At 43.7% G+C, this 26,651-nt stretch overlaps 1 protein-coding gene and 1 long non-coding RNA gene across 4 annotated transcripts in view; one reads left to right on the top strand and one right to left on the bottom strand.

Annotated features, from left to right (window-relative positions):
- Positions 1 to 26,651, top strand: part of ORC3 (origin recognition complex subunit 3) — a 67,172-nt gene that overhangs the window by 19,800 nt on the left and 20,721 nt on the right. For 2 of the 3 annotated variants that reach the window (XM_072141981.1, XM_072141983.1), the window contains exons 11-14: positions 2,346 to 2,479; positions 19,509 to 19,572; positions 24,761 to 24,877; positions 26,101 to 26,180. In XM_072141981.1, coding sequence (XP_071998082.1) covers positions 2,346 to 2,479; positions 19,509 to 19,572; positions 24,761 to 24,877; positions 26,101 to 26,180 — 395 coding nt within the window. The remainder of the gene's footprint in view (positions 1 to 2,345; positions 2,480 to 19,508; positions 19,573 to 24,760; positions 24,878 to 26,100; positions 26,181 to 26,651) is intronic. The other variant, XM_072141984.1, reaches the window with a different exon arrangement.
- On the bottom strand, positions 6,314 to 12,789 carry LOC140121874 (uncharacterized). Its single transcript, XR_011854213.1, has 2 exons — positions 8,424 to 12,789; positions 6,314 to 8,057 (listed from the first exon to the last, which is right to left on the bottom strand). It is a non-coding gene; the product is annotated as an uncharacterized lncRNA (long non-coding RNA).

The following is a 26,651-nucleotide window of genomic DNA, read 5'->3' as shown; positions in this document are numbered from 1 at the left end:
CCCTTCAACTGCCTGTATGATCGATACAAACTACACCCCTCACTTTCTTGAAAGTTAAAGTGTAACCGTCATTTAAAAAAACTTTTGATATGTTGTAGGGCAGGTAATTTTAAGCCCTTTTGCAATTGGATTCATTACCCAAATCTTTCTCCTTCCTCTTGTATTCTGCAGACTTCACTCATATAGCTTGTGCTAGGCACATTCTGTCTTCACTGAGCAGCAGACTACAGAGCTGGAGACACACCCACCTGTCCTCTCCCTGCAATCAGCTATTCACCTCATGGCTCAGTGCTCCAGCAGTCATGTGCTGACAGGAACACTAACTAATGTAATAACCAAACACCTGAACTCCCCTCTCTCCCTCAGCTTTCCCTACACTTGTATATAAACAAATAATCCACACAGACACAAGATGAGGAATGATTCCCAGGGACACCTGGAGCAGAATTATGTTTTTTAGGGTGTTTTTTTGCTCAGAATGACGGTTACACTTTAAGGTAACAAAGATCTCCAGGGCTGCTGCCTAACATGGTCTGCAACACTGTATAGTCAACACTGAAAGATTTTCATTAAGACGTATTTCAAGGTCAGTAGTGTATATCAGGGGTCCGGAACCTCTGGCTTGCGAGCCAGATATGGCTCTTTTGATGGCGGCAAGTGGCTCGCGGACAGGGCTCCTGGTGGGACCGGTGGAAAAATTAAAAAAAAACATAAACTTACCTTTCCAATGCTCCCTCGCAGCTCCGCTACATAAAGCAGTCCGTCCGGCGGTGACAGCTCCGTTCAACTATGATGTTGGCATGAATATCGGCTATGAATCGCCGGTGTGAACGGACCTGCCACCGCCGGCCGGACTGCTTCATGTAGCAGAGCTGCGGGGGAGCATCGGAAAGGTGAGTTCATGGTTTTTTATTTGTATGTACAGGGGTGGGGGACTGGCTGTATACAAGGCAGGGGCTGGCTGGCTGTACATGGGGGTGGGCTGGTTGTATACCGGGGGACTGGCTGGCTGTATACCAGGGGGAGGCTGTCTGGCTGTTTAAGGGGGGGGGTGGCTGGCTGTATACAGTGGAGGGGCTGGCTGGCTGTATACAGGGGAGGGGATGGCTGTATACAAGGAGGGATGGGTGGTTATATACTAGGGGGGTGGCTGGCTTTATACTAGGGGGGGTGGCTGGCTGTATACAGGGGGATGGCTGACTGTATACAGGGGGATGGCAGGCTGTATACAGGGGGGATGGCAGGCTGTATACAGGCGGGATGGCTGGCTGTATACAGGCGGGATGGCTGGCTGTATACAGGCGGGATGGCTGGCTGTATACAGGCGGGATGGCTGGCTGTATACAGGCGGGATGGCTGGCTGTATACAGGCGGGATGGCTGGCTGTATACAGGCGGGATGGCTGGCTGTATACAGGCGGGATGGCTGGCTGTATACAGGCGGGATGGCTTGCTGTATACAGGCGGGATGGCTTGCTTTATACAGGCGGGATGGCTTGCTGTATACAAGCGGGATGGCTGGCTGTATACAGGGGAGGTGGCTGACTATATACAGGGGGTGGGGGGCTGGCTGTTTACAGGAGAGGGGCTCTATACCGGGCAGGTCAGGCTGTCTGTATACTTAGGGAAACTGTCTGGCTGTATACTGGGGGCTGGCTATATACTTGGGGAGGGCTGGCTCGCTATATACTGTGGGGCTGGCTATGCACTGTATAAACATACTGTATGGCTCTCGCAGAATTATATTTTAAAATATGTGGCGCTTATGGCTCTCTCAGCCAAAAGGTTTCCTGACCCCTGCTGTAGATTTAATTTTTTAAAGAAAATTGTATATTGGTGTCTTCTCTCCCACCATCATGTACTCACACTGACAGCTAATAGACAAGAAGTGTTAAAAGACACCTTTCAGCAAATTAAACCAATCGAGCTGCACATACCAATGAAAGCGTATCCCTAGCCCTCTTCCAGTTATGTTACTGTGAAAAGCCTATCTTTATGGTATGTTCCAATAAAGATAGGCTTTTCACAGTAACATAACTAGGGATATGCCTTCGTTAATATGTGCAGCTCGTTCAGTTTAATTTGTGACAAACATCCTTTAACATTTCTAATGTTTTGGCTTCTTATATATACAGTCCCTGGATAGTCTTACTCATTACAGAGCTGAATCATCAAGTGAAATATTTTCTAAGTGATGCAAAGAGTTCATATTAAGCCTTTCATTATACATCTGTTGTGCATAGACCTTTGGAGAAACTGCTTACTGCAGGAGAAGAAAGGAGCAGAAAAAGGGGGGAGAGAATGTTATGGTGTTATGTGATCATTATTTTATTTTTTTTTTTTCAGCTTTCTATAGTGGAACATTTTAACTCTCAGCCATTGAGCGTTTTATGTTGTGATCTTCCTGAAATAAAACATCGAGTGAAAAGCTTATCACGAAATCAGTTAGAAAACATCCGACATTTGGCATCTTTTATGAGGTATGTTAATCCTGATAGTTATCGAACACAAGAACTTATACCCATAAGTGCTGCAGCGGTGTCAGGACTGGGAATTAACTCCTGAGCAGTCAATGGCAGCTGTTGAAGTGGCTTTTCAAGCAATAGATATTGATGATCTCTTAATATGATTGTTCATCAATATCAAATCAGTAAGGGTCCGAGACCAATGATCTGCAGACATTGCATCATTTGTCCACTGTGTAGTATTCTTTTTGATAAGCCATTTGAAAATTTCACTTACTGAACCAAGCTTCTTACTTTTACCCCTTCACGACTCTGGTGCGGCTATAAATGTCCTAATGTCACATACACTGTCCGATGAAGGCAGAAGCAGCTTCCAGGAGACATAGCTGATACTTTGCATAAGTACTTGCACCCTCTACATGTGAAGCTAATCCTGGGGAAGGCATTACACTGTATACATATTTTTCTGTTCAATAAACTTTATTGAAATCAACGTATAACAAGACCTTGTCAATGAGTCAATATATAATAAAGCCAGTATACACACTTCAAAGCAGTCAAGCACAAATATAGCGCATCCAGTATTCATCTGCATATATATGACCCTTCACTTTGTGAACACCACACTAGAAATTCCAATATGAGGGTTAATTCCTTTGTGAACTACCTGAAGAATCTAAATCACTACTTAACAAGTATTAACAACATTAACCACATTAAACAAACACATCACCGGAAGAAGTAGGAAAGCACATGTAGGGGAACAGAGGGATAAGGGAAGTAGGGGGGCGGGAAGGAGCACACAAGGAGAGAGGGAAAGGAGTATGAGAAAAACCCCAAGCTCAATCCAAGTCATTCATTACCTATTGTACCTGATCAATGCATGACAACGTATCAAAGTGTAGCCCCGTTGCAAACTCTGTCGAGCTACGGAAATCGATCCACGGGGACCATACCTTGGTGTACCTATCCATCTGGGAATCCGCCAGTCCCTCCGTGGCTCTCCATTCTCATTATGTGGTTTAAGGTTTCTGCCCATTGGGCCCTTGATGGACATTTACTTGACTTCCAGGGTCTGGGAATAATCTGACGAGTGGCGGAAATGCAGTGTCTCAGAAAGCCTTTTTTTATCGCAGAAATAGAGCCAGGAATCATAGATAAAATCCCAATCTCTGGTAGCGGTGTAATTGTGTCTGACCATAATTTGTTGTAAAGTGCAAAAACCACTTCCCACAGGTCTCTGACCCCAGAACAAGACCACCAAATATGTAACATGGATCCATGTTCCCTATTGCATCTCCAACAAGTGTCAGACACCGCTGGGAACATCTTATGTAGTTTTGCTGGGGTTCGGTACCACCTGGCCATGATTTTAAAGTTTGTCTCCTGTATCTGTGACGAGACAGAGAGCTTATGGGTCAAGACAGCTGCCTTATCCCATTCCTCTTCAGCAAATGTTTTACTTAATGCTTTCTCCCAATCCTGTCTGTATGGGACTGGCTCTTTTTTAGCAGCCACCTCTCAGCAGCCACCCATATACTGCAGATATCAAATGTCTAGGAGCGTCTTTGCTCATGAGTATTCGTTTTATAAATGTTAGTTCCCGTGTAAGGTTTTGTGTGGGCCCCAACGATTGTAAGAAGCTGCTCAATTGGCTTGCCATAAACCATCTACTACTTCTCATGCCTGCAGGGAACCATCCTTCCAGGGAGTGTATGTCACGACCCTCCAGTGCGTGTCGTACCTATACCACTGCGGTTGACGGAAGTCCAAATAGGGTGTAGAAAAATTGGTGACAGGGGGCCCGGTATGGAGGTCAAGTTATGCCGTTTCCTCGTTCTGTCCCAACTACCAATGAATGTTTTATATAAGGGTGTGCGGGGAAAGGATGCGTCGCGGTTTGCTGCGGGGAGCTGAGGGATGCCATCAGGGGTGCAGGATTTAAAGAGGCTTCCAACGTCACCCAGAGCTTAGAGGACGAGCTCAAGACTGCATCTGCTAAGCAAGCCAGCATAGAGCCTTCATGATACAAACCTGCCCCCCCCCCCCCCCTAGCTCTTTAGGCCTGGTGAGGAGGCTGTGTGCCATCCGGGGCTTGGAGGAGTTCCATACAAAGCCCGAGATTACCCTTTTAAGTCTATTACAAAAGGAAGTAGCTACTAGTAAGAGAGCGGCAGCCGCCTCCCGGCTAGGAGCTCCTTCTCTAGTGACGTTAAGAGGGGCTGATAATTAACCTGGAAGAGACTAGACAAGTCTGTTGGGATTTTTATCCTCAGGTACATGATGGCATTTTCAGCCCAACGAAAGGGAAACTCATTCTTAATATCTCCCACCAAAGTGTCAGGTACGTTTACATTAAGCAGTTCTAATTTGGTGAGGTTTACTTTAAAGTTGGAAAGTTCAGAGAATATTCTGAATTCAGCCATTACTGATGGGAGTGTTGTGTAATAAATAGTAATAAGTCATCCGCAAAGATGGCCATTTTGTGATGGAACCCGCCGAGTTGCAGACCCTTAATAGATTAATTATCTCTAATGGCATTTGCCAATGATTCCATCACTAAGATGTAGAGCAAAGGTGAGAGGAGGCATCCCTGACGAGTTCCATTACTTATATCAAACGGGGCAGTAAGGTCTCCATTCACCCTAACCATCACCGTCGGATTTTGATAGAGGGCCATTATACGCGCTAGCATGAGGGGGCCAAGACCTATATGTCTAAGCGTCTGCTCCATGAAGCTCCAACTCACTCTGTCGAATGCCTTTTCGGCATCGACAGACAGCAGGCACATAGGAATCTTTTGCCTACGAGCAGCATGCATCAGAGACACCGTTTTGATTGTATTGTCCCTGGCTTCCCTACTCGGGACAAAACCCACCTGCTCTTTATGTATGAGGCCTGGGATTAGTGTTTGCAGACGCTGTGCCACCATCTTAGAGTATATTTTTATGTCTGTATTTATAAGGGAAATGGGTCTAAAGTTGGCACAGTGGGTGGTGTCTTTTCCGGGTTTTGGAATCACAGATATATGCGCCATTAGAGATTGCTTGGGGAAAGTAGCCCCTCTCGCAATCGCATTGTAAGAAGCCAGGAGGGGGTCTATTATATCTACTTTCGGCAATTTATAGAAGCGCGGGGAGAAACCGTCGGGTCCCAGACTCTTACCCACTTTCAGTTCTTTAATCACCTGAGCGAGTTCCTCCGGTGAGAATTCGTCCTCCAAACCCTGGGCTAATGTCTGGGATATGCGCTTAGGGGAGTACTTAGCCAAGTATGCAGTGACGGCCTCTCTCTTATCCGCGGCTATATGCATTGGTAAGTTGTAAAGAGATTCATAGAATCCCCTGAATTCCTCCAGTATTCCAGAGGGGTTGAATATTGTACCCTTGGTGGGGGAGTTGATAGACATGACCCGTGAGGATAATAGTCTGGGATGTAAGGCCCGCACTTGTCGCCATATTCAAAGAGGCCAAATTTCAGGCGATCCCTGGCACATAGGGTTTTCTGATCTACAATTTGCAGAATTTGTTGCCTAACAGAAGACAATTCTGCTCATAGAGTATCAGTCTTCTTTGCTTTGTTTGCAGATTCAAGGGAGGCCAATGTAGATAACAAGGTCTTAAGTTTAAAAGCATTTTGCCTCTTAAAGGGGTTCTCAGGAGGTGGAAAAACATGGCTGCAGTCTTCCAAAAACAGCATCTCATGGAGAATCGACCATAAGGGTCTTTTAATTCACGAGGCTTTAACCATCCTCGTCCACATTGCAAAAGTGGGTTCCGAATTAAATGAGTCTGTATCCAGCGCTGGAATTTGACTAACTTGAAAGAAAAGACAATACCTGTCCTTAACTGAAGTTAGCAAACAAGACTAATAATTTATTGAGGGACCGACATTTATAGAAAACCATAAGGCACTTTACATAAGGCGTGTAATTAGGAAAGCAACAACTATAATTGGGTGTTCTCACCCAGGAAATGTAATACTATTTGATGTAAGCACACAAAGGAGTCTGATACTATTGGCTACATGCAAATACTGAAACTTCACATAAACCAAATGTCCAGATGTCCACCTGGATACCTTCCACTAGGTGGTGCTAGCGAGCACTAAGTCTTTGTGTGTTTTTCTAAGAAATGAGCCCCCACCCAAACTTCAGTTATCACTACACAAAGTTATATGAAATGAATACTGAATCTTTAAAATGTCCGACAATACGTAAGATGGCGTCTGAGTCCAGTGTAATATCTTTAACATTTCCCCCCTTTTGAGCTTTGCTGGCCTGTAACTCTGTCCTGAGCGACCTCCTCAAACTCCAGGTACATACAGGTAGGCTAAGCCCTTACCTGCTGGACTTTGTTAACTCTTCACCAGATCCCCTGGAGGCCAGTCACTCGGGGGTTACAGGCCTGCATACTCAAATCACATAATTGTGTTTCCATAGTTTATGGGTTTATTAACAGGCTGGTTCTTCAACAAGACGGTATCCTCCACACCGGGACTTCTCCTGTCATGGTTCTTACCACCTGGACGGCCATCTGGGACATGGTGGACTTGATGAGGGGGACCACACAACACGCAATAAGTGACGAGAGCAAAAATCACAATCCCCAATATCACCCCCACTTAAAGGAAACCCTTCCAATCCCCCAACTACAAAGTGAAGGACAAAGTGTCCACGCCAGAGTTTCTCTCGAGTTCCCTGGACAGTCCTTCAATCTTTTCACGAGCATGGGTGATGGATCCATAGGGGGCGATGTCATCTGGGATGTATATGCGACAAGCCACTCCCACCATCTTACAGACTCCTCCCTTCTCAGCAAGGATCATGTCCAAAGCCATGCGGTTCTGGGAAGCATCTCGGATACAATCACAAATCTCTGTTGATTACAATAAAACCTGTTAACCCAACCAACATCTTTGCTCATAGCTATCTGGGGAATAATGGACTCTAGTCCTGCCCATATCTGATTGTGGGCCTTGTACTCATCTGGGACCCCCCTTGGTGCTCCCACTGTATCTATATAAACGTTGTCATCCTGGTGCTTCTCTCTCAGACCTTCAGAATCCTTAGGGATTCTCTACCTTTACTTTATGTGTCTGATCAAACTTATCCCTGGGGATCACGAGGAAGGAATGCAGAACATTTATCACCGTACACTCACCTTCCCAGCCTCTAGGCCTGACCTGACTCTCCTATCCCCACAAATCCAGTACACATCAGACACTGCTAATACAGGGTTACCTGTGCTGTCAATGTTATAGAAGGTCATTGTCTTGTTGCACCAACCGTAGGTAAAGTCTCCTACCCTGGGGGCATCCTGGTCACCCCTATAGATACAGTGATAGTCATGGTTGGGGTGTCCCTGAGCATACAGTCACTCAGAAGAGACCAGCTAGCAGGAAGAATAAGTAAGTTTGCAACAGTAAGTGTGGGAAGCATGCTGACTTCCCTCTAGCTTCACAGACATGGCACTGGTCAGCAGGACTTGGAAAGGACCGTCGTTGCGAGGCTCCAGACTGTCTCTCTGGTGTCTCTTCACCACCACATAGTCTCCAGGCTTCAAGTTATGCATCCTGAGCTCTCTGTCTGGATCTGAAAAAGTAATCAGAAACACTTTTGCCGACCTTTTCCAAGGCCTGGCTCAACTGTGTGGCATGTTCCACCTGGTTTCCTACCATCAGCTATAGGGCCTGTGGGAAGTAAAGGCCTAGTCGGGGTGCACAGCCAAAAAGTACCTCCAAGGGGGACAATCCCATCTTTCTGGTGGGTGTGGTTCTAACTGAATGGTGGGCAGCAGGAAAGCACTCGGGCCATGGTTTCCCTGTTACTTCCATGGCCTCCCGGATCTCTAACTTAAGAGTGCTGTTTAGTCTCTCAAACCCACCACTAACATGGGAAGGGCAAGGGGTGTTCAGGGCCTGTTCTACACCCAGGAGGGACAAGGTTTCAGGTATTTACCTGTCCAGTGAAGTTGGGTTCTGCGACCGGGCTCTATGGTCTCTGGAAGTCCAAACCTGCAGAAAAATCTCACTCACCAACTTCTTGGCTGCAGCTCTGGCAGTAGCCTTGGTCATGGGAGAAGCTTCTGGCCACCCTGGAAAGAGATCAATGCACACAGGCACGTATTCCTACGTACCACTTTTTGGTAGCTGGATAAAATCCATCTGCAGTCTTTGGAAGGGATACAGCAGCTTGGGTGTCACCTTCTGTGGGGTCTTTACCACCTTACCCGGGTTGTGGCGGGCACAGACTATAAAGGCTTTCACTAGTCTAGTGACAGGGGTAGTAATACCCGGGGCAAACCACTGATGGTTTATGAGCACTAGCATGGCCATTTTGGATATGTGTGTGTCCGTGGGCTACTTGACTTACTGTCGGGTGCAGGGCTCTGGGCAGGCACACCCTCTCTCCCAGCATCCAGGTCCCATCAGCATCTGGGCTCCAGCTTTCCTCCACACTCCCTTCACTTCTGATGACACTCGGGCCACCAGGGACTGGAACACCTGTGGATCAAACTTTCCAACTCAGAACTCACCGCTGAGACTTCAGGACAGTCTCTGGGATCCATCTGTGCAGCCGCCTTCGCCATCCCGTCAGCCATATCCTTGCCCTTGGCTTGTGGAGTTACCAAATTGTGTGTGCTTTTAGTTTTACTATCCTCACCTCTTGTGGAAGTAAGAGAGCATCCATGAGCTTTATAACCAGCTTGCCATGCTTAAAGGGGTTCCCTGCAGAGGTGAGGAAATCTCTAGCCTTCCATATGGGTTCATAGTCGTGTTTAGACCCCAGAACTATACCTTGAGTATAGATGTTTGCCCTTTTACCTTCCACCAGCTGTAGCGCTTCCCTGAGTGCCGTGACTTCACCTCCTGCGCTGACCTGTGTGGAGGGAATGGTTCTGCTTGTACTACCTCATGTGCGCCACCGACCACTGTATATCCAGTGTAGAACCGTCTGTCTTCTCCTGCAAACCTGGAGCCATCTATGAGAAAAAACTCAACATCTGGGTTAATCACCCTTCTCTCCCCCCTCTCTGAATCCTGAAAGACTAGCGATAGAATGAAGGATTCAGAGCTGTGCACCTTATCAGTGTATCCTGGGGAATCAGGAGTGCACACTGGAGTCTGAGCGGTCTGGCCTTTGCTCAGATGCTTGGGCTGTACTTGGGTGAAGACACTGTGCAAGGTATGTGGGGTTTGCACTGTAACTGAGTGATCGAGGATCAACTCACTGGCCTTGCTGCTGCAGCTACTGACACATCCAGGCCTAATAGTGGGCCACTGGTAAGGCCACCACGTTCCTGGGCTGACACCTGTGGCCTAGATACTCAGTGCAAAATAAAACAAAAGGTCTTATCCAATAGGATGTGCCTAGGGCCGGTGCAGACAGGATTTGCCAGCTTAAGGATATGGAATGCATCAATTGCCTCCTGACTAAGGGCAAATGGAGAAGAGGCAATTCAATTAACAAGGGGCAACATCAGGCTGGAGGCAGCAGACCTTATCCCAGGCCTGAAGGAACTGGCCAGTCCTAGAAACATGTGAAGAGGCTTAGGGCCTCAGGGCAGGGGCATATTCTGGACTGCCAGCTTTCTTTCCTCTGTCAGGTGTCTGCCTGTGGCTGAGAAGCAGTGGCCTAGGAAGACCACCTTCTCCTGGCAGTACTGGAGTTTGTCTCAAGAAACTTTGCAACCCTTCTGGAACAGAAAACACATAAGGTCAATAAATGCATCCTGGCAAACAAAAACAGTAGGTCCTCCGCATACTGAAAAGGAGAACATCCAGTAAGGGGCCAGTCTGCCAGTCTACTCCCTGTAGGGCCATATATTATGGAGCACTGGCTGGGGGAGTTTTACCCCCCTTGTGGGAGTCTACATCAGATATACTGGAATACTACACTGGTAAAGGCAAATAGATACCGGCAATCCTCATGAAGGGGCACAGAGAGGAAAACATTTGCCAACAGGGAAGAGTACTACAATGAAAGGCACTAACTCTATTTGGGGGGGCTTTCAGAAGAGGGGGACTGTTCTTGCTGACATCCTTGTCCATTACCACCTCCCTTGTCCCGCCCTGTTGGGGCCGTCTACGTTTCCTAGAGTGTGGGAAGTCACTTCAGTAATGTCTCCTCCCTGTAACGCCCACTTGAGTCTGGCTGTCGGCGCAACCCAGCTTTCTCTCAGTCTCTTTTTGGCGCGGTCTGTGAAACTAGTCTCTGTTCTTCCTGGCTTTCTGCTAACACCGGTCTCCGCTTTATCTCATCTAGACATATAGGATTCTCTCAACCATCTCTAGTTCAGTGTTCTGTGCTCTCTATAAAGTTCTGGCCAGACTCCAAGTCTCAAACAGAAGTCAGGTACACTTTTTTTCATAAAAGTCAGTCGTAGGCTCTGTAATACAGTTAGGGGCTTCTTCTTGCTTAGTCTGTTCGTGGGGTACAAAGGAGGACGTCACATCATACTGTCTTTTTGTATTCTTATCACAAGCAAATTCCTTTAAATCTTTTAGGCTGTCAGCTCTGTCTCCCCCACTCAACACAGATGCTTTCTGTGTGCTTCAAGGCCACTTCTCACAGACATAGATAAGACAAAGCAAACCCCAGCTGCACAGCTGCACAGAAATCTCCCTGATTAACTCTTCCAACTCCAGAAAGCAGGTACCAGAGACATTGCAACACTTTTTCTAATAATTTTTCTGCAATTGTCAGAATCAAATAAGTTTTAAAATAAAATAAAAAAGAATATGCTGTCTTAAGATGGCCGCCACTGAAAAATGGTAAGGCGTGTCATCTTCTCTAACCCCCAGATACGGGGGTGGAGTCTAAGAGGGTGCTGGTCTAAGTCTCCAGTAATCAACCCCATCCACTTTCCTTTGTCATTAAGTCTCTACTTACATCAAAACAACCTTCTGCCTGGGTGTGCCACTCTTTGTCTTTGAGCCAGCCACCATTTTCATCAAGTGCTGTCTCCTACCTCTGCACACTCAGGGGATCATCTAACATACTCAAAAACTCCAATACCTCATAACTTCCTTTAACCCACTCTTTACCTTTCCTGTGTGACACTATGTCAGTTGCCTTTTTAGGTCTGCAGTGTCCAGCTACAGTCTTACTTTGCTCACTACCCATTTTGTGGAATCTGTGGAATACCTGATTTTGTTCAAGGGCTATAGATATCCTCCGTACATACAGCTCCAGACTACCCCGCTAACTATCAGTAAGAACAAATTAGAGACCTTCACACAATATTTCAGAAATCAAGGAGATTACGCTCAACTGTAAAATTCCCGTCAGTGTCCTTCCTGCCTCTGTCCTTTCTGCATCACGGGGCCGCATCAATCCCGAAGGAACGATATGTAAATTTGGCCAGAATTTGTCTCTGCAAACTTCCAGATTCTATCCGCGCTTACATGAACAAAATCTCAACACCATCACAAACTTTCTGAACTATCTCAACAATCCACAAGAGGGCACTGCAGACCTTTCTCTACAACATACACAGGTACTCAAAAAGTTTTATAACACACTTTGCAAGGGTCCTTTTATCATCATTACAGTGAACTCAGGTTATAGTGAACAGTTTAAATAAATTGCACACACACAGGCAACCTTACTCTGTCTAACCATTCCATGAAGTGAAGTGACATATCAAGGTAATTTTAAATCGCTTACCTCGGGTGCACCATTGTCAGTTCAGTTCACAAGAGCGGCACAGACTAATATGAAGCTTGCCTCAGTGGTCAGCTGTCCACACCTGAGCCCCGCGTCGGGCGTCAAATCTCATGGAGAAACGACCATAAGGGTCTTTTAATTCACGAGGCTTTAACCATCCTCGTCCACATTGCAAAAGTGGGTTCCGAATTAAATGAGTCTGTATCCAGCGCTGGAATTTGACTAACTTGAAAGAAAAGACAATACCTGTCCTTAACTGAAGTTAGCAAACAAGACTAATAATTTATTGAGGGACCGACATTTATAGAAAACCATAAGGCACTTTACATAAGGCGTGTAATTAGGAAAGCAACAACTATAATTGGGTGTTCTCACCCAGGAAATGTAATACTATTTGATGTAAGCACACAAAGGAGTCTGATACTATTGGCTACATGCAAATACTGAAACTTCACATAAACCAAATGTCCAGATGTCCACCTGGATACCTTCCACTAGGTGGTGCTAGCGAGCACTAAGTCTTTGTGTGTTTTTCTAAGAAATGAGCCCCCACCCAAACTTCAGTTATCACTACACAAAGTTATATGAAATGAATACTGAATCTTTAAAATGTCCGACAATACGTAAGATGGCGTCTGAGTCCAGTGTAATATCTTTAACACAGCACCACACCCGACCATGGTTACTGCCAGTACTGCAGCTCAGCTGTATAGAAATGAATGGAGCTTAGTTGCAATACCACACACTACCCATGGTCAGGTGAGGCGCTGTTTTTGGAAGACTGCAGCCATGTTTTTCCACCTCCAGAGAACCCCTTTAAGTCTGGCTCCGTGTGACATGAATATTCTTCGTAGGTCACACTTAAGCCCCTCCCACATGTTGCCTGTCTTAAAATTCTCTATAGCTCTATAGCCGCCTTGATCTCAGCCATACAAAGAGCCTCATTTAATAAATGATCATTAAGCCTCCAAGAGAAAGTCTTACTCTTCTGGGGGTAGGGTCTTATAGCACCCAACACAGGAGCGTGGTCAGACCATATTATGGAATAAACAGAGCATGTAGGACCGAGATCAAGGAGGGAATGAGAGACCAATATTACATCAATACGACTATATGTGTTGTGGACGCTAGAGTAGCGGCTATAGTCCCTTTGTGCTGGGTGTAATATCCTCCAAAGGTCCACAAGATTTAGTTTAGCGATCTCCTGCCTTAGTCTACGGGTGGCCGCAAATGAGATTGAAGACTTACCTTCAGAGGTGTCCAGATCCAGTGGTACATTTAGATCGCCGCCAAGTATGATGTCCAAACCCCCAGCAAAACCTGCCATGTCCTCTAGAATACGAATACCATATGCAATTTGTCCTACATTGGGAAAATAAACATTAGCCAAGGTGTAAATAGAGCCTGCAACAGAAATTTTGAGAAAAAGAAATCTGCCTTCCTGGTTCACCTTGGAGTCTAGGACCTGCGGAGAGAAGGAGGAGTGAAACGCCACAGAGACCCCTTTGGACTTCTCGTGTAACTGGTTCCCAATTGGCAGACTGGGTATTAAACCAAATTAACCAGATCTATAGGCTATACTAAACTACAGTGCTTTACACTAGACAACACTAGGTATCGCCAACCCTACTTGGGAACTTAGGCTAAAGCTTTGACGGTTGTGCATTAGCACCTGACCCCTCAGGACAAATATACAGGCAGCAGGCCGAACATTTGTTACAGCAAGACGGCTATGGCATTTTGAATTTTAAATCCTAAAATCTTAACACTTATCTCTCCCAACTCTAGATGTCATAGTCAGGAAAGCTACAGGAAAATTAGACTCACTTTCTAGAACAGTGATGGCGAACCTATGACACGCTTGTCAGTGCTGACACGCGTAGCCATCTTCAGTGACACGCGGCCGCCGGTGCAGTAGCCAGCAGGCTGAGAGATTGTCAAGCTGTTTCTTTCATTGTCCGGGACCAAGAGACGAAGTCCCGTCTCCTGGTCCCGAGACACACTACTATAGATGCAGAAATACATTGTCTGGAGCAACGCGGTTGCAATTCAGTGAGCTGAGAGCTCACAGCACTTCCTCCTCCTCCCCCCCGGGCCCCTCTCCTCCTGTGTGAGCTTGTGTCTCCAAGTTAGCATAGGTATCAGCTTGGGGCACAGCAGGAGAGACTTCTCTGCAGCTCCTAGTTGTTCCCCCTCCTCCTCCTCTTCCTGCCCCTGTGTGAGCTGTGCCTCGGGTCTCCATGTAATCCCGGGACACAGCAGGAGAGGTGACCCGGCCATACACCCAGGAGACTCCTCTGGAGCTCCTGATAGTTGATGTGGGCGGAGGGAGGCAGCACAGACAGAGGTCACATCGCTGCTGCCTTGTGTGATGTCCCAGCAGCTGCCACCTCTACACTGACCAGCTCCAGAGCAGGGATGAGGGAGCACAACCACTCCCATCATACAGTGAGAAAGGTCAGTGTATCTCTGCCACCTCTGTCAGTGTACCTCAGTGTACCTCTTCCACCTCTACACTGACCATCTCCACAGCAGGGAGGAGGGAGGACAACCACTCCCATCATACAGTAAGTAATGTACTGTATGATACAAGACAGTCATCTGGGCTTGTGTGTCAGTTTTGTGACGTACAAGCCCTGAAATAATCGCAACGCCTTGCAAATCGCCAGACATTGCGATTATTTTGCTCCTCATGAAGGAGATGCGGACAGCGGCGCCTGCGCCCTCACTATAACCTGACCTGACATGACTGAAAGTTTGCAGGTTACTAAGCATTTCCACACATGTCCGATTGTAACTGATCTATTACAATGTGCAATTTGCACATTGTAATAAATAGATGATGCGGAAAATCCTTATATACTGCCACAATGTAGTATTGCAGTATATGGTAGGATCAATCAGACAACCTAGCGTTAAAGTACCCTAGAAGTTAAATAATTATACATATTGGTTATTTAAAATATAAATATCACGAAATTATGTTTTTATGTCAAGGTGACACACCACCCGAGTTATGCTTGGTTTTTTGGCCAATTTTGACACACCAAGCTCAAAAGTTTGCCCATCACTTTTCTAGAACACCTTCTACACATATTAAGCCCATTATCTCAGGATATCCCTAGAGGTAGCACTTCTGGGTCTCTTGGGGTCTGGCTGTTGTTTCGGCGGGAGCTTATTCTACTGCTCCCTTGGAGGGGATACCGGCAGGGAGACTGGACACGGCCAATCTGGTAGGGCCACCATTGGGAGGCCAAAAGTTCCTAAGAAACCAGGCAGGTCTCCCAACTGTCTGAAGGATGCACTCTTTTTTTTTAGCCAGCAATTGAAAGGGGTAACCCTATCTATATAGGATATTGCGGTCTCTGAGCATTTTGAGAAGGGGCTTTAGAACTTTTTTGAGAAGTAGCGTACGTCTAGCTAGGTCTGGCAAGATCAGTATAGGAGAGTCACCATGCTGTAATCCACCAGAGTCTCTGACACGCTGCAAGATGCGTTCTTTATCCTTGTAAAAATGAATGCGACAAATGACGTCGTGTACACGTTTAGGATCTGAGGAACGTGGGCCAAGTGTGCGGTGGATTCTGTCAATTTTGACCTTTTTATTAGGGGGCATTTGTAGCAAGTTGCCAAAGAATTTCTGGGCCCAGCTCTCTAACTGTGGCAGCAGGACCCCTTCCGGGAGGCCACGTATTCTCAGATTCTTGTCTGTGATTATTTTCTCATCAAGGTGATCCATGATATCAGAAATTTGCGATGTTTGTTGTACGATAACCTCTTTATGAGAATGAATAACATCGTGCAGTCCTTCCTGTTGTTCCTCCAACTCTAGGACCCTGTGGCCCACATGCTTAATCTCCGACTTAATGTGCTTCATATCTTTCTTATGTGAGGCCTCCATTTTCCCAAGGAGGGTCTGTAGGTCTTCTCTAGTAGGCAAAGCCATTATGTGAGCCTTCCAGTCCCACTCATCATGTGTAGACATAGGAGGTGAGTGGACACCAAGCCATTGTCCCCCGATACCAGCGACAGGGGGTTGAGGGGGGAGGCAGGGCTGTGAGCAGATGCCCAGCAGGGAGAGGCCCCCAGGGATGTAGAGTTGGCTCCCGGGCTTGATGCAAAGAGCCCAACTTCGGCTTCCCCATGGGGATTATTGTGGGCTCCTTCTGGCTCTATATATGGGTTAGCGGAGGGGGGGGGGCAGCACTAATTGGCCGTGGGCTGCAGGGCCCGGAGCTGCTCTCTGGTGGGCTGTTAGGCCTGCTTACTCCGCCATGTCCATCCACGTGGCGCGTGTGGGCCGCGGGTTGAGGCCACCACTGCTGCGGCTCGTCCCCCTGAGCCTACCTGTTCCAGGGTAGCACGTGCTGCCTCCCTTTGCGATTCAGTCACCATGTCTGCCACCCCTCTTTCTTTCCGTGCGGTCTCCTGCAGCTGTGACAGGCGCGTGCTGCGAGGGCATCTTGCCCCCTGTGTCTTCGGGGAGGAAGCGCCTGAGTTCTCTGCGCCGTCGGCCATCTTGGCTGGTGTGAGCTTCTTGTTTGCGGTGCCTGCTGGCACGGAGATATTGGCCAGGCTCCCGTTCTCCTTCCTCGGATGGGATCTCCCGGCGTTCCTGCCTCCTTTCTCCACCATCATGGCCGGGGTAAGTGCCGTTTATAGCCTGCTGCCTTTGGTTAGCTGGGTCAGGGAGTGAAGCACTCCAATCGTGCGTCTTAACCCGCCATTAGCGAGCCACGGCCCTGTATACATATTTTTCATTGTTTATAGATTTAAAAAATGTTAAAGAGGTTTGCCATTCGGTTACATAAATTGCCCATGTTCCTTTACTGCCTGAATAATAATCTCTGAATGTTCATGTTATGATCTCTCTAAATTAGGTGAAGCTATTGCCAACATGGCCCCCACTGAAAACTACAAGACCCAAGATTTTTTAGTTCTCAGTAACTCCTCCTACTTCTTATGCTCTGCTCCCTGTGATGATCAAACAGGTTACCATAGTAATGACGTGTAACTGCCATCACTGTACATCACAAAAATACTAGTCACACTGGATGCACTGCCACCAACTGACTACAGCCAAACGTATTGGTCATCACATGATCTGCCCAGGCAGGTGCAGGACATGTGATCAGCGGCCATCTTCTGTCCTGTTTCTGCTCTGCGGAAATTAACGGACTGATTACATTTTTCATTACATTGTATGCCCACAGCATTTTTTTTGCTAAGGAGAGCTAAATTTTAAATAACAACAGATTACATATTAGCTAATATTGTAAGGACCATTTGTATATGAATTATGCTGATTCCTGGAATACCCCTTTAAAGGGAAACTGTCAACAGAAATGGGCCAAATAAACCACTATAAGTATGTTGTCAAGTGGTTGAACAGCTTCTTAATCATGCCTCTTTCATGGTCCAGCTTGGTGGTATCATCCAGAAAATCAACTTTGAAGTGGCCTAATAAACCACTACCAGTATGTACTTAAGCAGCTGAGCAGCTTCTACATCACATTTCTTTCATTGTCTGGTATAGTGGCATCATTCAGAAAATCAACTTTGAAGTGAGATGTTACTTGGTTTTATGAAGTCAAGGAGGTGGAGAGTTTTACATTGAAATCAAGCTCTCCTTGCCTTAAAACACCCCTTTAACTGTAATTGATGGTCCTTCATTCAAGGACATAATTGACCAGATCTTCTGAAGTCCGGCAAATGATGTCAATCACACAGGTGGAGGCGTCCAGAAGCAGGGAGAGCTTGACTTCAGTGTTAAACTCTCTTCCTCCCTGACTGTATAAAGGAAGAGAGGAAAGGAAAGTGACCAGTTAACATCTCACTTCAAAGTAGATTGTCTGGATACTGTCATCACACTGGGCCAAGAAAGAAACATGATCTGGAAGCTGTTCGGATGCTTGACAACATAGTGGTAGTGGTTTATTATACCTATTTCTGATGACAGGTACCCTGGAGGGTCAGAAATAATGGTAAAAAAATTGTTAAAATTAAAAATAAAAAAAAAAGTAAAAAAAAGTTTAAATCAACCCCTTCCATAGAATACATCTAAAAATTAATAAACCGTAAAAATCATAAACATAAGTATCACTGCATCCTAAAATGCCTGCTCTATCAAAATATTATAAATGGAATTCACGGCCGTGAACAGAAAATAGCGCCCAAATGGCCGAATCACTACTTTTTCACCATTTTTCCATCCATGAATATTTGAATACAAAATGATTAATACGCCAGCATATACTGCAAAAAAATAACAACTTAAATAGGTCCGTACACCAAAGTTTGAAAAAGTTATTGGCCTCAGAATTTGGCAGAATGGCAAATATTTTTTTTATGTACAAAAGATGTTAATCTTTTTAAAGCCATTAAAACCTATATAAAGTATCCCTGTGATTGTAGCGACGCAAACAAAAAAGAGAGTGTCATTTAGAGCGCAGAATAAAACCTGTAAAAATAGAGCCCACAAAACCTTTTTTTTTTGTCGATTTACACTGCACTTGAAATTTATTTCCAGCTTTCCAGTGCATTGAATGGAATATTAAATGCCACCAGCGGCCCACCACTAAAAAGTACAATTTGCCCCGCAGATAACAAGCCTTAAGCATCTCTGTAAATGTATAAATATATTAGTTTTGGAACGAGGGGAGTAAAAAACAGAAATCCAGAAAGAAAAAAGGCTGAGTCCTGCAAGGATTAAAGGACATCTACCAACAGAATGAAAGGATTGTAAATTAGGTAGACTTACATACTGGTGTGTGCTGGTTTGTCAGGATCGATCTTTCTTTTAGCTTCTTATGGGCTTTTTTTTTTTTTTAAGGGTTTACAGTTTACAAATTATCCTAATGGGCTCCAGGCTCCGTGGCTGTTAATTGAGCCTGGAGCCCCTCTGGTTCATTTGCATATTTTTAAAGCCTTTTTTTGTAAAAACAAGGGCATTAGAAGCTAAAAGAAGAACGGGTCATGCCTGAGGGGGCACACACCAGCAGGTAAGTGTGGTTGGTTTACAATCCTTCACTCTGTTGCTAGATTTCCTTGAATATGAATGATGGTTCTAGGTATTACAAAACCTAGGATATAGCCATCTGCATTGACGCTCTCCCTTCAGCCTTTAAAAGTTACTTATTTTGGACAATAAATAAGTATGAGAGGGCTGATATTTTAGTGGGATAAAATTTAGTGACAGTGTCCCTTTAAAGAAGCTTGGGGTAAGGAATTGACTACATTATATATCTCCAATAGCTCATCATTGAGAATACTACACAGTGTAATAATGATGTCCCATTAAGGAAAAATTAAGAAAAATTTGTGAAAAAGCAGACCAGACATTTCATTGTTATGTACCGTTTTTCTTTTCTGCAGTTTTGTTGAAAGTCAGACACCAGAGGCACAAGTGAAGCTTCTGACTGATGATGGCTATTTAAAGGTAATTTTTAGGCATTCCATCTATATCTGTAATCGATTGCCATTACTCTTTTATGTCTGTTTTTTCTGTTTATTATTGTTATTACAGTGAAGTTTCTTCAAAGGGACCGTCAGCTTATTTCAGAACGCCTCACACAGGCCCCTTTGTAATCATGCCTACGATTACCTTTTTAACCCCTTCAGGAATCAGCCTGTTTTGGCCTCTAGGACGAGGCCCCATTTTTCAAATCTGCCCTGTGTCACTAGAAGTGGTTATAGCTTTGAAACGCTTTAACATATCTGGGGGTTTTTGAGATTGTTTTCTTGTGACACATTGTACTTAATCTTAAAATTTTTGTTGTGTTTTTTCGGGACACATAGAGCTAGTTAAAAAGGTAATAAAAGTTTAAACATTTTTTTTTTTTCATTTTTATTTGGGATTAAAAGTGGAAAATAGGATTTTTTTTGTAATTTATAATCCTTTATTTTAAGTTTTCATTTTACTCAAAATGAACATTATTAATGAATTCCCTATTTGTTTCAGTTGTTTTGATATATAATATGTATAGTCTCAGGCAAACGGGGCGACTATGGCAATGTTTTTTGTAGTGTAGCGGGTGATTTTTCTTTTATTATATGGGGAAATGCCATTGTATTTTTATAAATATTTATTAATATTTTGTGTTTGTTTTTTGTTTTTTTTTAATTTTACGTTATTTTATTTTCTCTTACAAGTTTTCCCCTGTAACTGAGGCATCTATAAGAGCCAAAGTTACAGAGGAAATGACCACCTGTCACTGGGGTATGTGATCAGAGCTGTACTGGGTCTAATTAGACCCAGCAGCTCTGTTTATCCCCTTTTAGATCATTCAGCGCGATGCTGTAAGGAGTGGAGAAGGGGTAATGATCCGCATCTCCCTTCTCACTAGGGTCTCCGGGTGTCTCTGACACTAGAACGGGAGCAGCAGAAAACTGCAATGACATCTAAAGACGTTGCTGAATACTCTGGACCTGCGCCCGCTGATATCTAAAGTTAAGACGTCAGCGTGCGGTCCCAGACGAGTTAAAGACTTGGATGATCTATTTTGTGTTTAGTTATGAAAAAACCTGAAATTTGGCAAAAATTTAGAAAAATTCTTTATATTCAAAGTTCTAAATTCTCTACTTTTGAAGCAGATAGTCATAGCACCTAAATTAACTAATAACTTACATTTCCCAAATGTCTGCTTTATGTTGGATGTTTTTTTTTTAAGATTCCATATATTTTACTAGAGTGTTATGAGGCTTAGAATTTGGGTGCCATTTTCAAATTTTTTGAATAATCAACAAAAACTGCTCAACTTTCATTTGACACTGAGAGGCCTTAATAACAGCAAGACTCGTAAGTTATGGAAACTACACTCCTTAACGTATGAAAAAGCACTTTTAAGAAGTATGTCAACCTTTAGGTGTTTTATAGGGGTTAAAACAAAATGGAGGCGCAGTCTACAAATTGTAATATTTTTGGACAATACGTTGGGCAATGGATTCAATCTTAAAAAATTCTCCACAAAATTTGATACCCAATTTCTCCCAAGTGTGCTGATACTCCATATGTGGTGGCACACGATCGGGAATAGAATGGAAGGAGCTCCATTCAGAATTATCCAGATGAGTATTCAATTCCCCTTGTAAGTGGGTGGGGGATGATCCTTAGGGGGATGCCTCTTACACATGGTGTTTAAGGGGTTAACACTTGTGATAATAGCACGTTCCTGTGCAGGAAGTATCCAGGATTATTAAATTACAGATAATGGCAGAGGTAGGCAGAAGAAATCTGCCATCAGATCTACTTCTGGTAATAGATTCCTCATGTTAAGTTTCGTTTGAAGTAAAGTGAAGTTATAACCTTTCACTTGCAAATATAAGTTGTCACAGTGGGCCTTGCTGAACCTAAACTAGTCATGCTGTGTAGTCACACCCATGTAGACAGCTGTGATGATTAGAGATGACCAGACCCGAACTTTCCGCACAGCACGGACATATTTTCATATTGGCGGCTAAACAGCCAATCCAGCAAATTGATGCCCCTGAGATATCCCCCTGGGATAGTTGGGAAGGGGAAATATCTGCCCAATCATAGACGTGGTTTGTTGGGCAGGGGCATCAATTGGTTGTTCGGCTGCCAATCCGACAATATGTTCCGGGCGCACCCAAACGGAAAGTTCGCTGATCTCTAGTGATAATCATAGAAACTTACCGTATTTTTTGGACTATAAGGCGCACAAAAAATCCTTTGATTTACTCAGAAATCAAAGGTGCGGCTTATAGTCCAGTGCGCCTTATATATGAACCGTACTGACAGACAACAGCTGCGTTGAACTGTGCACAGGTCTGCCACCTGCTGGACATTCATCCTTATAATCAGGTGCGCCTTATGGTCCAGTGCGCCTTGTATATGAACCTCAGTGTTTTTAGCAGGCATTTATAGATGGTACGCCTTATACTCCGGTGTGCCTTATAGTCCGAAAAATACTGTAAGTAAAATTTGCATTTACAGGTAGTGCTCAAATAACACAAAATCGGCCACTTTTATTAGAAATGTTCTGCTGTCTTATTAGATTTTTTGGTATGCAAAAATTTATTCCACTGTATTTTAATTAAATGTAATACCGACATTTTCAACCTGAATTCGCCAAATGCCTGTTTGGAAACTGCTTTGCACATTGCTCTGGAGTGAATGAAAGAGAGCAGTCGGGTTTAGCTTTACTTAGTGGTTAACTTAAATTGCTTCTGATCTTGGCATTCAAGCCCTTTTCATGTTGCATTTCCTGACCTGTTACTACAATTCAGTTTTGTATTGTCTGTTACTGTGCATTGTGGCTTATATCACACATAGTCTCCAGGTTTCAAAGCATCTTTTTTTTTAAACCCCTTTTGGTTGCCGTACTTTAAATGTGTTGTGTATAGTGAAGAAGAGAGCTGCGGAGATTATGGCTGCTAAAAATGAAACTTACAAGTCACATAGTGGCCAGAAATGGAGTTACTCATGTACATAGACGACACTGTAACTTGCCTATGTCTATGATAAGCAGTGGAAGCCGCCATGAAGTTGTCAGAGGGAATCCCACAGTGTGATGATACTTGTTTCCCTATTTCCATTTAGTTGTATAGAATAAATGTACAGGTATATTCCTGATGACATGAAATTCTATCTTTCTTTTAGTGTTTGTAGCTGTGATGAAAAGTCCTAGTAAAAATGTTTTTTATCTTAGCAATTTGCTCACAAAAGAGAAAATGAGTAATTGAGTTTAATCCCAGCACATCATGTCTCCCAGGGCAGATCACAAAGTATGTATTTTTCTTTCCATCAGACTTGATTGATGCTACTTTTTCTGCCTCCCAGGTACAGCTAGTTTTCATCCTTTCACAATTGCATAGCTGGACTCCCATGGGTGTGCTTCACTCAGCCCTGCTTGTCTGTTCTTGGAGTAATTGGAAGACTATTGATTTTTCTTTCTTCTTTTTTCTCTTTTTCAACTCTTATGTGTCTTACTTTGCAAGTGAAAGGGACCTGCAAATTGTATTCACAATATTAATAATGAAAATATCAAGGGGGGGCTAGCACCTGTTCATTTCTTATGGTTACACAGTAGGGCACTGACACAAATCTCCAAATATAATACGAGGAAATTAAGTGCATTCAAGCATGCTGTGCAGTACTTCAGATCAGATGAGAATATATGTGCTTAGGTGCAATAATGAAATGTACACATGACATATTACCTTAAAAAGCCCTTTAAATCCAATCTATTATTCCGATACAAATAAAATATTCATAATTAGCTCTTCCTAGTGTACGCAGACTGATGACAAATACATGGCCACTCCCACATGGGAAGAAACACTCACAATCAAGTGGGCAACTACCATAGATACATGTGGATGCTTCAGTGTTTTATTGACAAAATGTTTGCCGTATCAGGGCATAATGCTAAACTTTTGTTAAAATTTTAGAGACTTGAAAGGAGTCTTTCAAAAGTAATGACCAGACCATATAGGCAGAGTGTACAGCAGTTATACTTAGGTCAATGTTTATATTAGTTACATTACCTTGCACTGTGATTGCCTGTGTCCTCTCGGCGTTCAGTGTCCCTGGACTAAAGGACTCCTGAACTCCACTATGCTCTTCAGTGACAGCTCTAGGATCCACCAAGGCTGTCACGTTAGATCAGAGGTTATTGTGTAGTAAGTGCTCAGTGCAGAGAGCCCAGGACACTTGTCAGCGTACCCCAGAGGACACACAAAACTCCTTTTTCTTGGTGGTGTGACAAGTATAATCTTTCACCTGTCTAGTGCTGTCCACTATTCTGAGAGAGGTTTCTTTATACTGCGTACTTCCATTCATGCCACACAGTTTGAATATTGACTAAACCAGTCTAAATTTAAACATTATCTTCTTATTTTACATTTCCATCTTCTCTTTCTCTCTTCTTCTTCTCCCTTCCCCTCGTTGATTCTCTACCCATAATCTACTCTATTTTTATTGTTCTTTGATCTCCTATTATTCTTACTCTGACTTGGATGTTATGTGGACATCAGGCGCCCCTCCATCTATGGGAACTATTCCTGACACTCTTACACTTCGGCATGTGGCAGCACCACAGAGTCACTGAAGACTAATTTGCTTGGGTCTCAGAAGGCACCTAGTCAGTTGACAGGAGAGGGTTCCCTCTCCCACTACCTTTTATTGCTGCCATTACCCAATGACCCTACTGTAATGTCTGCACCTTGGGATATGGGTATACTCCTACGCCCAAAGTGAAAATTATTCTCTTTTTTACTATCTAAATTCATCTATGCCTCCTGGCCTAGTTTTTTTGCAGACTCACGCTAATAGGAGCGGGGTAGTGATCAGGATTCCCTGGCCTCAGGAAATCTTAGTTTATATGTGATGTTGATATGTGGTCGGGGATAGAATGCGTGGCTGCGGGACTTGGACATTATATTGGATTTTATAAGGCTCTATCTATTCACATGCCTGTGCTATTTTGTGCCTGATATCTCCAACTTTATTTGAAAATTGGTTATAGTACTGTTACTATGACAGTCTATTATGTATGTATGTTTGTTTGTTTCCTTGTTTGTTGTTGGTTTAATAAACTTGATTGAACCATAAATTTAAACACTATCTTCTCTAAATATAATATATATATATTTTTTTTTGTAAGGCCATGGCCCAAAAGTTTTTGGAAGATTTGCATGCATACCATGAGAGTTATATCCCAATTTTGAGGTGTCTGCACAATTTCACGTGTATTCTTCCTAAGTATCCCCTAGGAAAGCAGGTAAGAAAGAGAATGTATCATGCTAAAGCTAAGCTATATTAATAAGAATCACACACTTTCAGCATACATTTATTTGCTAGTCATAACACCTCTTTAGTTTTATTGCTGTGTAATCCATGCAGTAAAGTGCTTTTCTAGCATACAAAGGCATAAACATAGTCCACCAGAGAAACATGGCCACTTGTCTCATTCTATTTTTCTACTGTTCATACCACTTTGTAAAAAGTACCAGATACCTCATAGGATCCTCATCACTTCCCATCCGGCTGGGTCCCTATTCATGGGATAAAGGGGACCACATTATGAGAACAGGGAGTCAGAGGAATGTGTTTTTATTTTTACCTGTGCCCTGGCTTTTCAGGGGTGTCCTGTCTAGTGTAACACATAACTGTGCAACTTCCTGATCTTCAGATGTGTAAAAAGGCTTCAGTAAATATAATCTATGGTTGCAATGTGTGTGATGCCAAAGAGGCCAATAGTAAAGCTGCACAGTACATGCTACGTTGTCAGAATGCAATTAAATAGTATTTCAGGGAAAAAGATTTGTGGTACATTCCATGTATACATTAGATGTTTTAAAAGATGAGGCATTTTCTATTGGCAGTGCATGCCTGCAAATCTCATTGTTTCCAGCAGATGGCACTTGTGATCAAGAACAGTTTAGAAGTCAGGACTTGAGAATTATATTGTAGTGGGATCACACAACCATCTGAATTTCCGAATGCATGAAAAAGTCACATAAATCAGTATTTTTATTGAAAATATTCCATTAATGTGCACAGAAAGATTACTCAGCTTCTAGAACAATTCTCAAAGCTGCCAACCAAGTTATTCCAAGTAATGCATTATGATGCTGATCTGGAGTCTTCAAAATAAATCCTGATTAAAGAAATGTGTAAATCCATGCCTAAAACAATAAAGAAATGCACATGGCTCAGATAAGTCCCTGTTCTTGGGGCACATTCACATATATCCAATGCATACTGCTTTTCAGTAAAAACGATGCAAAGGTGCCGACGAAAATGATTTATGACTGCCCCCTTACTAACCTCTCACCCTACACTGTACAGAAGAGACACAATAAAGTTGAAACAGTGTTGTCTACAGTTAGGAATCTGTTCTTTCTGGAATAGATATACTGGTTTGATCATCCATTAGGTCTTCATTAAAAAGAGTTTTCAGCCTGTGGGATGCTGTATTTATGGTGGTATTATGATTTCCAGATTAGAGAACTTTATTGTGCTTGTTTGGAGAAGAATATTTGGGATACAGAAGAATACAGCTCAGCTTTAAACCTCCTGCGGTAAGAATATAGACCTCTTCCCCCTGTAAGCTACATTTTATGTACTGTATAAGCAGTAATATAGGAACAAAAGGCGTGTAAGTGCAGGATGCTTTTTGGACCTACTTATGCATTTTAGTTCCCTGGTGCAACTATTAGATTTACTTCCATAAACTGAAGGAGTAATTGGAAATATTGCAGCAATGTCTGGGGAAATCATGGGCAGCCAGTGGTGCAGCGCAGTTATGTTGATTGTAAATGAAATCCAATGGATTCATTTGAAGTGGTGAGATTGCTTTTCAATCTGAATTTTGTGGTGTAATCATAAATTAGTGTGCTCATACTAAAAATCGTCAGCCATGTTCAAGGGTTGGGTGAGTGTGTATATATTATATACATGTTACAGTATTTTTCCTTAACTTTACTTAAAGGGAACCTGGACCAGTGGTTTAGTGTCCCAAAACACCCTGTATTTGTTTTTCTGAGAGATTG

Source organism: Engystomops pustulosus, chromosome 3, assembly GCF_040894005.1.
Source record: "Engystomops pustulosus chromosome 3, aEngPut4.maternal, whole genome shotgun sequence".
NCBI classification, from domain to species: domain Eukaryota; kingdom Metazoa; phylum Chordata; class Amphibia; order Anura; family Leptodactylidae; genus Engystomops; species Engystomops pustulosus.
This window is presented reverse-complemented; position numbering and strand designations above follow the sequence as displayed.